The following is an 18,349-nucleotide window of genomic DNA, read 5'->3' on the forward strand; positions in this document are numbered from 1 at the left end:
AATGGAATGTAGCACAAATGACACTGTGCAACTTTGGATTTTAGGTTTCGAGAGACCTTACACCTTCCACTCACATGCTCTTGGAAACCAGATGCAATGTAAAGAAGTCAGGGCTATCCTGCTAGAGACATATATCCCAGCTAATAACCACAATCAACCTCTGAACATATGAACGAGGCTAGCTAGGCCATACAGCCATTCAGTCAAGCCATCAGATGACTACAACCACAGGAATGATCCACAGGCAAGACCATCAGAAGAACCATACAGCTGAACTTACCCCAAATTGCTGAGTCACAAAGTTGTGTGTAAATAAATGTCTACTATCTTAAGCCAGTGAGTTTTGGAGTGGTATATTATATAGCATCAGAAATGTAACACTATCATGATGTTTGAATTGTTTTTCAAATTACGCATATTTATTAAATGAGTACCATAAGCAAGGTGTCAAGCTAGATGCAAAAAGTGAAGCAAAATGAATAAAGTGTGACCACTGCCTTCAGTAAGTTTACAATCTATATCAAGAGGTGATGAAGTGTTTAAATAAGCATCATGCAGGGCAATATAGTATAAGAGCCATAGAGTAACACAACCATATTGTCATAACAACTGAAAAACAAGATCATTTCTGCTGGAGGTGATAATGGAATAATTTATCAAGAATATAACAGAGCTGGACCTGGTGGCTCACACCTGTAATCCCAGCACTTTGGGAGGCCAATGCAGGTGGATCATGAGGTCAGGAGTTCGAGACCATCCTGACTAACACGGTGAACCCGTCTCTACTGAAAATACAAGAAACTAGCCGGGCGTGGTGGCACGCACCTGTAGTCACAGCTACTCAGGAGGCTGAGGCAGGAGAACCGCTTGAACACGGGAGGCGGAGGTTGCAGTGAGCTGAGAGCGCGCCATGGCACTCCAGCCTGGGTGACAGACTGAGACTCAGTCTCGAAGAAAAAAAAAAACATTAGAGGTAAATCTTGAAGGACTTTGACAGTGGAAGTAGGAGAAGAGGCCATTCTAAGTGAATGAAAAATGACAGGAGAGTAATTGTAGTCCTGGAAGAGAGCAAAGTAGGTACAGACCAATAGTCTATATTAGCTAGATTATAGTCAAAGTATAGAGGAAATGTCGGAGAACCATTCTTTATTCAAAAACTATCTTCCTCATGGACAAGCATAGTGGCTCTTGCCTGTAATCCCAGCATTTTGGGAGGTCAAGGTGAGTGGATCACTTGAGCTCAGGAATTCAAGACCATCTGGGACAACATAGTGAGACCTCATCTCAGCTAAAAAACAAAAAATTTGGACAGGTGCAGTGGCTCACGCCTGTAATCCCAGAACTTTGGTAGGCCGAGGCGGGAGGATCACAAGGTCAGGAGATCAAGACCCTCCTGGACAACATGGAGAAACCCCATCTCTATTAAAAATACAAAATTAGCTGGGCATGGTGACACATGCCTGTAATCCCAGCTACTCGGGAGGCTGAGGCAGGAGAATCGCTTGAACCAGGGAGTCAGAGGTTGCAGTGAGCCGAGATCGTGCCACTGCACTCCAGTCTGGCGACAGAGTGAGACTCCATCTTAAAAAATAAATAAATTAAAAAAAATTAACCCAGCATGGTGGTGCATGCCTGCAGTCCCAGTTACTCAGGAGGCTGAGGCAAGAGGGTGGTTTGAGCCAGGGAGGTCAAGGCTGCAGTGAGCTATGATGGCGCCACTGTACTCCAGCTTGGGTGACAGAGTGAGACCTTGTCTCAAAAACAAAAACAAAATAAAAAAACCAACAAACTTCCTTGTTAGTAACATGGTGAGTAAAAAATAAAATAAAAATAGAAATAAACTGAACATGGTGGCTCATGCCTGTAATCCTAGCACTTTGGAAGGCAGAAGTGGGAGGATTGCTTGAGGGCTGGAGTTCAAAACCAGCTTGGGCAACATGGTGAGAGAGACCTTGTCTCTACAAAAGAACTTTTAAAATAAAAAATAAATAATTTAAAAAGTATTTTAAATAAACAAAAAATAAAAAATAATCAAGTATCAACTTGATTCCAGGCACTGCTTACTACTCTAGTGTTATGTTGTAGATGTGGACGCTGAGTAACTCATCCAAGATCACCGAGAGTGATGGAACACAGATTTAAATGCAACCAGTCTGACTCTAGGACCATTTAACCATTCTACTATTGGGCCCTATCTTGGCTAAGTTAGAAAGTAAGTTACTTTCTTTAGTTATAAAGACCAGAGAGGTAACAGGGAAGACAGTTACTTAAGAAAAAAAACTGGCACCAAACTAAATATCCATCAATAGTTGAACAGTAAAATAGGTTGTGGTAAATTCATATAATAGAATACTACATAGCAGTGAAAATGTACCACAGTTATAGAAATCAACAGGGAAGAATTTCAACACTTAATTATTGAGTAGGTAGCCAGGCATAGCGGCTCATGCCTGTAATCCCAGCACTTTGGGAGACCAAGACAAGAGGATTACTTGAGCCCAGGGGTTCGAGACCAACCTGGGCAACAGTGAGACTCTATCTCTATTTTCTTAAAATAAAATAAATGAAATTTTAAAAATTTTGAGGAGGGAAAGCAAACAAGGGATACTTGAAATATGATTACGTTTCCATAAAGTCAAAGTGAGGCAAAATCATACAACGCATTGTTTAGAAATACATAAATACACTGCAAACTAAAATGAGACACTAGAATGATTAATATAAAATTCAGGATAGTGGTTTCCTCTAGAGGAAGAGACAAGACATTGAGATTAGGGAGGAGCTCACAGAGTGCTTCGAGGAGTTGGTTACATTCATTTTTCTTAAATGGAATGCTGCTTACTATTTTTCTTTAAATTGTGCATTTAAATAATACACTTCTTGTTTACATGATATATGTATAAATGTAATTTTTTTTTTTTTGAGATGGAGTTTCGCTCTTGTTGCCTTGGCTGTTCGCTCTTCGCTGGAGTGCAATGGCACTATCTTGGCTCACCGCAACCTCCACTTCCTGGGTTCAAGCGATTCTCCTGCCTCAGCCTCCCGAGTAGCTAGGATTACAGGCATGTGCCACCACGCCCGGCTAATTTTGTATTTTTAATAGAGACAGGGTTTCTCCATGTTGGTCAGGCTGGTCTTGAACTCCTGACCTCAGGTGATCCGCCTGCCTCAGCCTCCTGAAGTGTTGGGATTACAGGTGTGAGCCACCGCGCCAGGCCCTGAATCAGATTTAAAAGAAGGCATTTCATTTAAAAAATTTTTTTGTTGTTGTTTGCTTTTGAGACAGAGTCTTGCTCTGTCGCCCAGGCTGCAGTGCATTGGCATGATCTCGGCTCACTGCAGCCTCAGCCTCCCAGGTTCAAGTGATTCTCCTGCCTCAGCCTCCCAGTAGTTGGGATTACAGGAATGCACCACCACCACAGGAATGCACCTGTCTAACTTTTGTATTTTTAGTATAGACGGAGTTTTGCCATGTTGGCCAGGCTAGTCTCGAACTCCTGACCTCCGGTGATCTGCTCACCTCGGCTCCCAAAGTTCTTCGATTACAGGAGTGAGCCACCGCACCCAGCCGAAAGAGGGCATTTCAGAATGAGGATCTAGCATAAGCACAGAGAAGGGGGAGCAATAAGAGGGAAACAGGGAGTAGGTCATTTTTGCAATAGCCTGTGACATTTGTAGGGCACTATTGGTGGGGAATAATTAAGTAAAATTGGCTGGTGCTATGGCTCATGCCTGTAATCCCAGCACTTTGGGAGGCCGAGGCGGGCAGACTGCTTGAGCCCAGGAATTCAAGACCAACCTGGGAAACACAGCAAGACCCTGTCTCAACAAAAAAGTAAAAAAAGTAGCTGGGGGCGCGATGGGGTGGCTCATGCCTGTAATCCCAGCACTTTGGAAGGCTGAGGCAGGCGGATTGCTTGAGCCCAGGAGTTGGAGACCAGCCTGGGCAACATGGTGAAACCCTGGCTCTATAAATACAAAAATTAGTTGGGCCCAGTGGCGTGTGCCTGTGATCCCAGCTACTCGGGAGGCTGAGGTAGAAGGATCACCTGAGCCAGGGAGGTGGAGGTTGCAGTGAGTCATGTCGTTTGCGCCACTATACTCCAGCCTGGGCAATAGAGTGAAACGAAACCCTGTCCAAAAAATAAAAAAATAAAGCTGTTGCAGAATGTGGAGATTCTTGGAAGCTGGAAGCTCTCATGGGGCATTTGTAAACCTCACATTGTAAATAACGGAGTCTTTGTATCAGTTAGGCTTCCTTAGTTTTAGGAAACAAGAAATAATTATGGCTAACTCAAGTAAAAAGAGAAAGAGAAGAGAAAAAAGATGTGGAGATAGAGAGGGGGAGAGAGGAAAAGACGAAAGGAAGGAAGGGGGAAAGGAGAGAGGAAGAGAGAAATTGAGGAACAGACTGATTAGTGTATTGGTTACATAACCAAGTGACCAGTCAGGAACCCAGCAGCTCTGGGGGAGCTCAATGTGATGCATTGATAAACCCGCTCTTAAGAGCACTCGATTCCAGTTACTTTCTATTCGGTGGGTCTCCAGCCAAGATTCCAGGTCCCAGGAGAGTCTGACTGACCTAGTGTTTGCTTCCACCTTTGCGGCCTGGGTTCTTTGCTTGCAGCTCATTAGCATACAGGGAGCAGAGACAAGCAGGTGGTTTCCCAAAGGAAGGGATGCTGAGTAGATTAAAAAAAAAAAAAGTGTAGATTCTTCAGTAAACTATGGGATGGTTACTATGCAAAACCTAAGATTTCCCTTATTAAAATAAATTATCTTTCATATTAGACATCTAAATATGCACTAATTTAGTTAAACCCTTGGGTTCGTTGATCTCATCACACTGAGCTAACATTTTTGCTGCTGTTGTTTGCAGTGACCTGAAGTTTCTATCTTCACAATTGCTTTCCTCTCAAATAATTCCCAGATTTTAAATTTTTATTTTATTTTTTCTGGAGACGGAGTCTCGCTCTGTCGCCCAGGCTGGAGTGCAGTGGCGCGATCTCAGCTCACTTGCAGCCTCTGCCTCCAGAGTTCAAGCAATTCTCCGGCCTCAGCCTTCCAACTAGCTGGGACTACAGGCGCGCGCCCCCACGTCTGGCTAATTTAATTCCCAGATTGATATCCATTGCTTCTGAGATGGGCCAATTATCCTTCGGAGAAGACTTAGGTCGCCTGGCAGAAAAAGATGAAAGAAATCTAAGAAAACGATGACACTGACACAAGAGCCTAGCGAACCAGCAGAGCGACCCCAAGCCGCAATTCTCCCTTCCGTGGATCGATTATCAAGGCTTCCTGGCAGGAGCTCTCCAGGGCTGCCGACGTGAGCCGAACTGCACATTGGGAACTGTAGTTGAGGGGGGAAGGCTGAGAGGCGGGCGCCGCACACGCGTACAGGAGCCCCGGTCAACAAAGACGCGCCGAGCGCGCGCGCGCCGGAGAAAAATACGGGAAGACGTGCGCGTGCGCGGCCGCCGTTGGGAGCCACCAGGCGGCGGAGAGGGCAGCGGCAGGAAGGGAGGGGCCGGAGCCACCGACTGCAGGAGAAGGGGTTGTGCTCCTGGCCGAGGAAGGAGAAAGGGGCGGGGCCGGCGGGCAGCGTGCGGCGGTGCGGAGCTCCTGAGACCGGCGGGCACACGGGGGTCTGTGGCCCCCGCCGTAGCAGTGGCTGCCGCCGTCGCTTGGTTCCCGTCGGTCAGCGGGAGGCGGGTTATGGCGGCGGCGGCAGTGAGAGCTGTGAATGAATTCTCCGGGTGGACGAGGGAAGAAGAAAGGCTCCGGTGGCGCCAGCAACCCGGTGCCTCCCAGGCCTCCGCCCCCTTGCCTGGCCCCCGCCCCTCCCGCCGCCGGGCCGGCCCCTCCGCCCGAGTCGCCGCATAAGCGGAACCTGTACTATTTCTCCTACCCGCTGTTTGTAGGCTTCGCGCTGCTGCGTTTGGTCGCCTTCCACCTGGGGCTCCTCTTCGTGTGGCTCTGCCAGCGCTTCTCCCGCGCCCTCATGGCAGCCAAGAGGAGCTCCGGGGCCGCGCCAGCACCGGCCTCGGCCTCGGCCCCGGCGCCGGTGCCGGGCGGCGAGGCCGAGCGCGTCCGAGTCTTCCACAAACAGGCCTTCGAGTACATCTCCATTGCCCTGCGCATCGATGAGGATGAGAAAGGTAACTAGGGGGCTGGGGGAGGGGGCGGCGGCGCCGGGAAGAAGGCGGTGGGGTCGCCGGGGGAGGGCAACACCTGCGTCCTTTTCCTGCGGGAGGGGATGGTGCACCCCCGGAATTGGTATGCCCCGGGAGACTGCTTTCCCGTAGGTCAGAGCCTCATCTTCTAGTATTCTCAAAGCCTCTCCCCTTTCTGGGCACCCTAGCTGTCGACTTTGTTTCAGACACCAGCCTTCCCCCACACTTCTGCATGACCCAAGTCACTGTGAGACACCCAGACGTGTTGATGACAGTGACATTTGTCCTAGAGTGACCACACCGATCCTTTCTAGCACTGTGAAGAGTGTGCAGCTTCCTCTGAACCAAGGTTTCCAAAAGGTTTTGATATTGAAGAAGCAGTGCCTTATTACTGGCTTTTAATGAAAGCAGAGTACTGTAGTGTCAGAAAAAAAGAACAAATGGTGACAATTTTGAAAGAAATAGCTGCATATGACTGCAGTTGAATTTGCATCATTTTAATCAAGATAATCATTTTATCAGTACAACGATTCCTGAATACTTTTTCAATGAAGTTATATTTAGCATAAAACTTTTCCCCCGGTTGCTTTGATTTTAATTAAAGCAGTATTCCAAAGTAGCCTTTAATTTCCAAGTTGAAATGTTTGATGAATGAATTGCATAAACTTAAACATACCACTTTACAATAAAACCTAAAACAACTGTGTATGTTTCTGAATGAAAGCAAGGATACTTCATCTTTCGGGTTTCTTTTAAGCTAACTTTTTTTTTTTTTTTTTTTTTTGAGACGGAGTCTCGCCCTGTTGCCCGGGCTGGAGTGCAATGGTGCAATCTCGGCTCACTGCAACCTCCGACTCCCTGGTTCAAGCGATTCTCCTGCCTCAGCCTCCCGAGTAGGTGGGATTACAGGCACTCACCACCACGCCCGGCAAATTTTTGTGTTTTTAGTAGAGTCGGGATTTCACCATGTTGGCCAGGATGGTCTGCATCTCCTGACCTCGTGATTGGCTCGCCTCGGCCTCCCAAAGTGCTGGTATTACAGGCATGAGCCACCGCGCTTGGCCTTAAGCTAACATTTTTTATTATATGTGCCAGGCATTGTGCTATTAGCTTTGCATGTGTTATCTTTTTTCTTTTTTAAAAAAAATAGCAACCATCCCAGACCATGAAAAGTGTTATTTAATCCTCACAATAACTCTGTGAGATGAAGGTATTATTGGTATCAGCATTTTAGAGAAGAAAATGAGGCTCAAAAGGTAAAGCAGGTCATTCCAAACCTATGCTAATAATGAAATATTTTTTATGGAAAATAAGTGAAATTAGGAGAAGTCTAACTTTTACAGTTTTCCCCTTTTATCCTTACTTCCAGTAGGCTGAGATCTTGCTTCTCCCTCTGCTAAAAACACCTACTTTTCTACCACACCTCAATTAGATACTTACTTGCATTGTCCATTAGTGAAAACAGGAGCAATCTGCACTTCATTCATAGTGTCTCTCTCTACTACCAACTCCAAAAACTGTTCTAGAATTTCAATCTTGTTGAAACCTATTTCCTTTGTGGGGCCTGGGAGTGGGAAGTAGGATATAAGGAAAGAGGCAGGTATTCGTTGTTTTGGACAGTAAGGAAAGAGTGATGGTTAAGAGAGGTCAAGGAGGGAGTTAACATTTAAGAATACTATGTGTTTGTAGAAGGAAATTTTTTGTTAACTGCTCCATTGTTTTTTTTTTTTTTTTTTTGAGACGGAGTCTCCCTCTGACACCCAGACTGGAGTGCAGTGGCGTGATACCAGCTTACTGCAACCTCTGCCTCCCAGACGCAGGCGATTCTCCTGCCTCAGTCTCCCGAGTAGCTGGAACCACAGGTGCGCCCTACCACGGCTGGCTAATTTTTTGCATTTTTAGTAGAGACGGTGTTTCACCATGTTGGCCAGACTGGTCACAAACTCCTGACCTCAGGTGATCTGCCTGCCTCAACCTTCCAAGTGCTTGAATTACAGGTGTCAGCCACTGCGCCCGCCCAGCAAGCTCCATTCTTTATCACCTCTTAAGGACATCCAGGATCCCTTCGGGAGAATGAAAACGGTTGCAAAGTTTTAGAATAGAGGAGCAGGTTTAAGAGTAGATCATTTTTTGGGCCGGTCACAGTGGCTCACGCCTGTAATCCCAACACTTTGGGAGGCCGAGGCAGGTGGATCATGAGATCAAGAGTTTGAGACCATCCTGGCCAACAAGGTGAAATCCTGTCTGTACTAAGAATACAAAAATTAGCCGGGCGTGGTGACACATGCCTGTAGTCCCAGCTACTCGGGAGGCTGAGGCAGGAGAATTGCTTGAACCTGGAAGGTGGAGGTTGCAGTGAGCCGAGATCATGTCATTACACTCCAGCCTGGGCGGCAGAGCAAGACTCTGTCTTGAAAAAGAAAAGTAGATCATTTTTTGCTGGGCACGGTGGCTCACGCCTGTAATTCCAGCACTTTGGGAGGCCGAGGTGGGTGGATCGCTTGAGCCAGGAGTTTGAGACCAGCCTGGGCAACATAGTGAAACCCTGTCTCTGTGAAAAATACAAAAATTAGCTAGGCACAGTGGCACATGTCTGTAGTCCCAGCTACTTGGGGGGCCGAGGTAGGAGGATCACTTGAGCTCAGGTTGTTCAGGCTGCAATGAGCCAAGATCGTGCAACTGCACTCCGAACTGGGTGACAGGAGTGAGACCCTGTCTCAAAAAACAAAAAAAACCAGAAAAAACTGTTTTAATTGTTTTATTTAGGAAGAGAAAGTCAGAACATGCAAGGAAGTTTTATTTATCTATTTATTTTTGAGACGGCGTCTCGCTCAGTTGCCCAGGCTGGAGTGCAGTGGTATGATCTTGGCTCACTGCAACTTCTGCCTCCCGGATTCAAGCGATTCTCCTGCCTCAGCCTCCCGAGCAGCTAGGATTACAGGTGTACACCACCACGCCGAGCTAATTTTTGTATTTTTAGTAGAGACGGGGTTCCACCATGTTGGCCAGGCTGGTTTCGAACTGCTGACCTCAAGTGAACCGCCCTCCTTGGCCTCCCAAAGTGCTGGGATTACAGGTGTGAGCTGCTGTGCCCGACCACAAGGAAATTTTAGTTAACACTTGGGTTGATGGGAGTTGGGAGGTAGGATAAAAGGAGAAATTAAGGAAAACCTAAGCATGAAAAATAAAAGACCCTGAGCTCTTAGATTTGAAGAAATAGCAGTTCCATGTGAGGAATAAGTGGAAGAAATAGAATTCAGACCTCAGGTCTCAGGCTGGTGACTTAATTCTTTGAGTATCACATATATGAATATATCTATTATACTTAAATCCTCCTAAACATTTTTTTCAGTTGGATATATTAAATATATAAAAATAATTATTTAATTTATTTTAGAGACAGTGTTTCACTCTCTCACCCAAGCTGGAGTGGAATGTGATCATAGCTCACTGCAGCCTCAAGGCTCTTTCCTAGGCTCAAGTGATCCTCCTTTTTTTTTTTTTTTTTTTGCTAGAGATAGGGTCTTGTTCTATTGGCCAGGCTGGAGAAATTTCAACAATATTCTCAGTGATCTGTGTAATGCATATTTCATACTCTTTCTACTAATAATGTTTCTGTTCACAACTCTTTCTTCATATTTTGATTTCTTTTTTTTTTTTTGAGACAGAGTCTTGCTTTGTCACCCAGGCTAGAGTGCAGTGGCGCGATCTCGGCTCACTGCTAGCTCCGCCTCCCGGGTTCACGCCATTCTCCTGCCTCAGCTTCCTGAGTAGCTGGGACTACAGGCGCCCGCCACCAGGCCCAGCTAATTTTTTGTATTTTTAGTGGACACAGGGTTTCACCGTGTTAGCCAGGATGGTCTCGATCTCCTGACCTTGTGATCCGCACGCCTCGGCCTCCCAAAGTGCTGGGATTACAGGTGTGAGCCACTGCGCCCGGCACATATTTTGATTTCTAATGTGGACATCAGAATGGGCTGTTGACAGCTTTTTTTTTTTTTTTTTTTTTTTTGAGACAGAGTTTTGCTTCTTCACCCAGGCTGGAGTGCAATGGCGGCGCAATCTCAGCTCACTACAACCTCCACCTCCCAGGTTCAAGCGATTCTCCTGCCTCAGCCTCCCCAGTAACTGGGATTACAGGCATGTGCCACCCCACACCCGGCCAATTTTTGTATTTTTAGTAGAGACGGCATTTCACCATGTTGGCCAGGCTGTTCTTGAACTCCTGGCCTCAAGTGATCTGCTCACCTTGGCCTCACAAACTGCTAGGATTACAGGTGTGAGCCACCGTGCCCAGCCTGACAGGTCTTTAGTTTGATTTTAGTTCAACAACTGATGCCATAATATGCCAAATTAAATTAGTTCAGACTGAAACAGATTACTTACAGATTCATTTTCCTTTAAAAATGAAGTAAAACTTTAGCTGGATGTGGTGGCGGGTGTGTGTAAGCCCAACTACTCAGGAGGGTGAGGCAGGAGAATCGCTTGAACCCAGGAGGTGGAGGTTGCAGTGAGCTGAGATCTCACCATTGCACTCCTGCCTGGGTGAGAAGAGTGAGACTCCATCAAAAAAAAAAAAAAAAAAGGCTGGGCGTGGTGGCTCAAGCCGGGTGCAGTGGCCCATGCCTGTAATCCCAGCACTTTGGGAGGCCGAGGCAGGCGGATCACTTGTGGTCAGAAGTTTGTGACCAGCCTGGCCAACATATTAGTGAAACCCCGTCTCTACTAAAAATACAAAAATTAGCTGGGCATAGTGGTGCACGCCTGTAGTCCCAGGTACTTGGGATGCTGAGGAAGGACAATTGCTTGAACCCCAGAGGTGGAGATTGCAGTGGGCCAAGATCACGTCACTTCTCTCCAGCCTGGGCGACAGAGCAAGACTACATCTCTCAAAAAAAAAAAAACAAAAAAAAAGTTTATATTGTTATGGTTCTTTTCTATCTTAAATTTTTTCTTTAGGAGATTGAATATTTTTGTACTTTAGCCTTAATCTAGTGGTTGAAAGAGAGTGCACTTTTGAAGTCTGCCTCTTGGCCGTCCTTGACAACACAAACCTTAGTTCCAAGAGAATTTAATTCTTCCTTTTTCTCACTGCTTCAAAATCTATATGATCAAATAGAAACGAGTTGAATAGGCAGTCTCTTCAAAGGTTTCCTAACTCTGTGGTTAACTACTAAGGAGCTGGTAATATCATGCACTGCCATTCCCTTGGCAACATGACTTATCTTTTTTTTTTTTTTCTTTTTTGAGACGGAGTCTCGCTCTGTCACCCAGGCTGGAGTGCAGTGGCGAGATCTCAGCTCATTGCAAGCTCCACCTCCTGGGTTCACGCCATTCTCCTGCCTCAGCCTCCTGAGTAGCTGGGACTACAGGCGCCCGCCATCACGCCCAGCTAATTTTTTTTGTATTTTTTACTAGGGACGGGGTTTCACCGTGTTAGCCAGGACGGTCTCGATCTCCTGACCTTGTGATCTGCCCACCTCGGCCTCCCAAAGTGTTGGGATTACAGGTGTGAGTCACCGCGCCTGGCCGATTTATCTTCTAATTTAACTGAAAACCAATTTATTTGATTCAGTGAAATGGTGTCAAATGTAGTAGTGTTAATTAATTGAAACATTTCGTACCTTGAAATGTTAAATGCCAAATTAAATCTTTTTAATGAAATCTTTTTTTTTTTTTTTTTTTGAGATGGAGTCTTGCTCTGTCGCCCAGGCTGGAGTGCAGTGGTGCGATCTTGGCTCACTGCAAGCTCCACCTCCCGGGTTTACGCCATTCTCCTGCCTCAGCCTCCTGTGTAGCTGGGACTACAGGCGCCTGCCACCACGCCCGGCTAATTTTTGTTGTATTTTTAGTAGAGACGGGGTTTCACCGTGTTAGTCAGGATGGTCTCGATCTCCTGACCTCGTGATCCGCCCGCCTCGGCCTCCCAAAGTGCTGGGATTACAGGTGTGAGCCACCGCGCCCCACCATGAAATCTTGTATAAATGTGGTTTATATGGTGACTATGTTTATTCTGAATTTTATTCTTATGGCATACTCAAAAAAATTTTTTTTTTTTTTTGAAACGGGGTCTTGCTTTGTCGCCCACGCTGGAGTGCAGTGCTGCAATCTCGGCTCACTGTAACCTCCACTTCCCGGGTTCAAGTGATTCTCCTGCCTCAGTCTCCTGAGTAGCTGGTACTACAGGCGCGCACCACTACGCCTGGCTAATATTTTTGTATTTTTAGGAGAGACAGGGTTTCACCATGTTGGTCAGGCTGATCTCGAACTCCTGACCTGAAGTGATCCGCCTGCCTCAGCATCCCAAAGTGCTGGGATTACAGGTAGACCCACTGCACCCAACCCATACTCAAATTTGACACTGAATTTTCATAAAGGCCTTAATTTATCTGAAACCAAACTATTTCAAAAGAGAGAAATAGCACAGCAAATTCTATTGACTTAATAAAAGGATATGTGAGGTCTATTTATTAAAGCAAATATTTATTGGAAGCCAGTTAATTTGTACAGCTCTGCATTTTAGATGATATTTGAGAAATATTTACTTCCTCTCCAGTGAGTTGTGTTAAAACATTTGTTATGTGATTAACAAATATGTGTACATGTATATATATATGTACATACACATTTTGAGACAGGGCCTCTCTGTTGTTCAGGCTGGAGTGCAGTGACACGATCTTAGCTCACTGCAGCTTCAGCCTCCCAGGCTCAGTCGATCCACCCACCTCAGCCTCCCTAGTAGCTGGGTCTACAGACATACCACCATGCTTGGCTAATTTTTTAATTTTTTGTAGAGATGGTGATCTTGCCATGTTGACTAAGTTGGTAAATATTTTCTTTAATTGTTGAACTTCCTTGGAAGACTGAAAACCTGTGATAGCTATTTTATATAAGGAGAAGCTGAAATTTAAAGAGTAGACTCATAGCAGAGCCAAAAATAGAATTTAAGTGAATAGACTCAAAATATTGTACTTTATACTACAGGTTTTTATGTTGTAATGCTGGTAATGAGCTCCTTGGAATACTTGGAGGAAAAGAGAAGGTAGTAATAATGGTTCTTTGGATTAACTAGAACATAACATGTTCTGCATGGCTCCTGTGGGTAGATGAGCCTGAAATCTCCTGGGTAACACAATGGTGGAGGTTGTCTAGGTGTGGTTTGATTTCTCAAGTACGTAGGACTAAACAGAAAAGGCCTAGTATGTTACATGAATGAGAGATCAAGTTTCTCAGGATATTGTAGGGCTAAAGGATCAGGCATCGAAGACAGAAATTGTCTAAATAAAATCTTTTTCTATTTATTCATAGTTTTAAAGGGCTAAAGGGTCAGGCATTGAAGACAGAAATTGTCTAGGTAAACTATTTTTCTATTCATAGTTTTAAGCTGTGTATGTGTGCATGTGTGTGTTTAAAATAACTTCGTCAATGAAAAGAGTCAAACTCTGTAAAATATTTGAAGAGATTTATTCTGAGCCAAATATGAGTGACCAGTGGCCCATGACACAGCCCTAGTAGATACTAAGAACACCTGTCCAAGGTGGTCAGGCTATAGCTTGATTTTATACACTTTAGGGAGACATAAGACGTCAGTTAAACATGTAAGATGTACATTGGTTCCATCTGGAAAGGCAGGAAAACTAGAAGTTGGGGAGGCTTCCAGGTCATAGGCAGATTGAAAGATTTTCTGATTGGCAGTTGGTCAAAAGAGCTTATCTAAAGTCCTGGAATCCATAGAAGGGAGTGTCTGGGTTAAAATAATAAGTTGTAGATACCAAGGTTTTTATTATACAGATGAAGCCTCCAGGTAGCAGGCTTCAGAGAGAATACATTGTAAATGTTTCTTATGAGACTTTAAAAGGTGGCAGACTCTTAGTTAATTTTCTCCTGGTTCTGGTGAAAGACTTGGAAAGGGAAAGGATTCTCTACAGAATGTAAATTTTCCCCACAAGAGACAGCTTTGCAGGGCCATTTTAGAATATGTCAAAGAAATATAATTTAGGGTAAAATACTTCAATTTCTTTTTTTTTTTTTTTTTGAGACAGAGTCTCGCTCTGTTGCCCAGGCTGGAGTGTAGTGGTGTGATCTCGGCTCACTGCAAGCTCTGCCTCCTGGGTTCACACTGTTCTCCTGCCTCAGCCTCCCGAGTAGCTGGGACTGCAGGTGCCCACCACCACGCCCGGCTATTTTTTTGTATTTTTAGTAGAGACAGGGTTTCACCATGTTGGCCAGGATGGTCTCGATCTCTTGACCTCGTGATCCACCTGCTTCGGCCTCCCAGAGTGCTGGGATTACAGGTGTGAGCCACCGTGCCCGGCCTCAGAATACTTCAATTTCTTTCATGGCCTGCTATCTGACATGTGATGCTGTAGTAGAGTCAGGCTGGGAATTTGGCATCTTATTGCTACAAAACATCTTAATATCTCTGTTTTAATGTTAATGCTGATCAGTTGTCCCTGAATTCCAAAGGGAAGAGGGTATAATGAGTCATGTCCAACCCCCACTTCTCATCATGGCCTGAACTAGTTTTTTAGGTTAACTTTGGAATGCCCTTGGCAAGGGGAGGGTCCATGAGTCAGTTGGGGATCTTAGAGTTTTGTTTTTTCTTACCGGTTTATAAAAAGTTAATGAAAATTATCATATTTCATAATTCTGTATAATTCAATATTGTACTTTATTTAAAACTCATGTATAAAATAGCTGTCCATATCTGTTTTCAGAAGATGAGGATGGAGGGTAGAAATCAGAAGTGTCAGATTTGGTAATTTTCTTATACTGCTGAAAACCTCTATACCTACCACTTTGAAAAGATTAATTTCAGACTTACTTTCTTTGGGCCTAATGATTCTACTTTAAAGTTTCCCTGATTAAGGAATAAATCTGATAAATGGACATTCAGATGATACCATACTTTTCCAAAAGATAATATTGCTTTTGATTACATATGCAATAAACATTTCACATTTTTTCTCAAGAATATTTACTGGCATCTGCACCAAAGACACAAAAAAAGCAGCCGCTGTTAAGGACTTTATCCCTTGTTCTTTTTTTAGCTGGTTTGTTGTTGTTGTATGTTTCCTAATGTTGAATACAGTTAAACCTTGTTAAACTGGATTCCTAATATTATTGTTAGTTTTCCTGATGACAATTAAGGATAGTTAGTAAATGGATATTGAATCATTTTATTTTTTTAGTAGTGATAGGGTTTCGCTATGTTGGCCAGGTTGGTCTCAAACTCCTGGCCTCAAGGGATCTACCTGCCTTGGCCTCTCAAAGTGTTAGGATTACAGGCGTGAGCCACTGCACCTGGCTGGATATTGAATTATTGAAGAAGGATGTTTCCTAACCCTTCCTGCCTCTTTTCTGCTGTCTTACTCTCTCTGTTCCACCCAGTAGTAGTTGGGTTTTTGATGTCTGGCAAAGTATAGATTGTCTACTCTTCTATATTAGTTTTCTTCACTCTTTTTTTTTTTTTTTTTAATTTTTTTAAAGTAAGATAGAGACAGGGTCTTGCTGTATTGCCCAGGCTGGTCTTGAACTCCTGAGCTCAAGCGATCCTCCCACCTCACCCCTCAAAGTGCGGGGATTACAGGCATGAGCCACCGTGCCTGGCCAGTTTTCTTCAGTCTTGACCTATAATAGTCCTGCAAAGCCAGTGAAGCTGTTAATATGCTGACATAGCCTTTTTTTTCCTCTTGTTTGTGAATTATTAACAATCGCTGATCTTAGGCATCATATACAATAAAACATCTTTGAACACAGTCACATCTCAGTAGCTCATTCTGGTTAATGAGGAAAGAAAAATGTCAAAATCTGTGATTTTCTTAGAGGTTATTAAATGTTTTACAGCTGTATAGATATTCTGTAGACTTGCTGTACTTACTTACATAACTTTTCTGCTCTTCTGCAGAGGGAGAGAATTAACTTCATAAGTGGGCTTTGTCAATGCCCTCCAGTCAACGATCTCCAGGAACAAACCTATCTATGGTTGAGCAAGTGGGGTTTATTACTCACCGTAGCCAGGGAGAACACACATATGTAATAATCATGGTACGTCCTAGTAAAAGGGTGTTAGAAAGATATTACAGGATTTGGGCTCGTTTATTTGGTGATTTTAAGGAGGGTTTAAGGAAGCAGGGTTTTGCTCTGATTTGGATGCTACCAGGAGCTGGGAAGAATTCTATGAATAAATATTATAAAACCTATCTAGAAGAAAAGACTAGAGTGAGGTCTAAAGCTGTAGTGGTTAAAAAGCAAAGATCACTCATTAGCTGGAAAAGGGGAATGTTTGGTATTTCATGGTTTAGACAATGTTCAGTGTTCATGTTTTGTCTGTGTTTAGACATAATTGTAGAGTGGTCTTGTTCCACTGTGGTCACAGAGTGGCCTTAGTTCATGCTGATATTCTGTAAGTGCCAGGTCAAATACCAAGGTTTAGCTGATAGTAGTAGGCCAACTCCTAGATGTAATAAGCTGCTTTTCTCTTTCTCAGGTGTTTTTTTTTTTTTTTTTAAATAGAGTCTGGCTCTGTCACCCAGGCTGGAGTACAGTGGGGCAATCTCGGCTCACTGCAACCTCTGCCTCCCAGATTCAAGCGACTCTCCTGCCTCAGCCTCCCAACTAGCTAGAATTACAGGTGCACATCACCACACCCTTCTTGTGGCAATCTGGGTCTCACTAATATTTGAAAGAAAATATGCTGTAGATAATTTGCAAGTTAATCTGTTAGGCATATCTCTTATCTCTATTTAAAGATGAATATCAGCATTTCTGTTGTTTCTACAGTAACATACTAAAAAATAATGCAGTCCAGGTGCAGTGGCTCACACCTGTAATCCCAGCACTTTTGGAAGTTGAGGCAGGAAGATCACTTGAGGCCAGGAGTTCGAGACTAGCCTGGGTATGCAAGACCCCATTTCTTTTTCACTGCAACCTCTGCCTCCCAGGTTCAAGCGATTCTCGTGCCTCAGCCTCCCAAGTAGCTTGGGATTACAGGCGTGTGCCACCATGCCTGGCTAATTTTTGTATTTTTTGGTAGAGATGGGGTTTCTGGCCAAGCTGGCCAATCTGGTCTCGAACGCCTAACCTCAAGTGATCTACCCTCCTCAGCCTCCCAAAGTGCTAGGATTACAGGTGTGAGCCACTGTGCCTGGCCCCATTTCTACAAACAATTAAAAAATATTAGCCCAGTGTAGTGGTGCATGTTTCTAGTCCCAGCTACTCAGAAGGCTGAAGTGGAAGGATTGCTTGAGCCCAGAATTTCAAGGCTACAATGAGCTATGATGATGGCACTGCACTCCAGCTTGGGTGACAGAGTGAGACCCTGTCTCTAAAAAATGAAGTAAAATAGTGCAGAAGTATAGAACGTGAAAATCTTCCTTAACCTTACCATAAGGGAAATGATTACTAATCAGTTTCTCAACTTTTTGTACTTATATAAACATAAGTATTCATCAGAGAAAAAAATATGCAAAACAATTTGCAATCTTTTTCACTTACCGTATTTTGGAATTTTTTTCATTTCAATATATTTGATCTTCCGTGTGTTTTTTCAGTTTGTTTGTTTTTGTCACCCAGGTTGGAGTGAAGTGTAAGAACATGGCTTATTGCAGCCTCAATCTCCTGCTCCCATTCAGCCCCTCAAGTAGCTGGGACCACAGGTGCATGTCACCACGTCCGGCTAATTTTTATTTTTATTTTGGTAGAGGTGGGGTTTCACCATGTTGCCCAGGCTGATCTGAATTCCTGGGCTCAAGTGACCCGCCCACCTCAGCCTCCTGAAGTGTTGAGATTACAGGTGTGAACCACCATGCTCCACCTCTTAATCTTTACAATCTGCAAAACCTCATAAGTGGCTAATAGAGGAATATAGTAAAGCAAAGGGGAATATCATTGATTAGAACTGTGTTTTTAGGCTGGGTGTGGTGGCTCACGCCTTAATCCCAACATTTTGGGAGGCTGAAGTGGGAGTATCACTTGAGCCCAGGAGTTCAAGACCAGCCTGAGCAATATAGTGAGAGACCCTGTCTTTAGAAAGAAATTAACCAGGTGTGGTGGTGCACACCTGTGGTCCCAGCTATTCGAGAGGCTGAGGTGGGAGAATTGCTTAAGCCTGGGAGGCGGAGGTTGCAGTGAGATCATAACCACTGCACGGGTGACAGAGCGAGACCCAGTCTGAA

At 44.4% G+C, this 18,349-nt stretch overlaps 1 protein-coding gene across 6 annotated transcripts in view; it reads left to right on the forward strand.

The window, feature by feature from the left end:
* The first annotated feature begins 5,470 nt into the window (after positions 1 to 5,470).
* SPAST (spastin) overlaps positions 5,471 to 18,349 on the forward strand; it is an 89,275-nt gene continuing 76,396 nt past the window's right edge. For 4 of the 6 annotated variants that reach the window (XM_032172628.2, XM_032172630.2, XM_032172629.2 and 1 more), the window contains exon 1: positions 5,471 to 6,158. In XM_032172628.2, coding sequence (XP_032028519.1) covers positions 5,744 to 6,158 — 415 coding nt within the window. In that variant the 5' untranslated portion in view covers positions 5,471 to 5,743. The remainder of the gene's footprint in view (positions 6,159 to 18,349) is intronic. The other 2 variants (XM_032172632.2, XM_032753185.2) reach the window with 1 other exon arrangement.

The sequence above is a fragment of the Hylobates moloch genome, unplaced genomic scaffold (genome assembly GCF_009828535.3).
Source record: "Hylobates moloch isolate HMO894 unplaced genomic scaffold, HMol_V3 SCAFFOLD_13, whole genome shotgun sequence".
Classification (NCBI taxonomy): Eukaryota; Metazoa; Chordata; class Mammalia; order Primates; family Hylobatidae; genus Hylobates; species Hylobates moloch.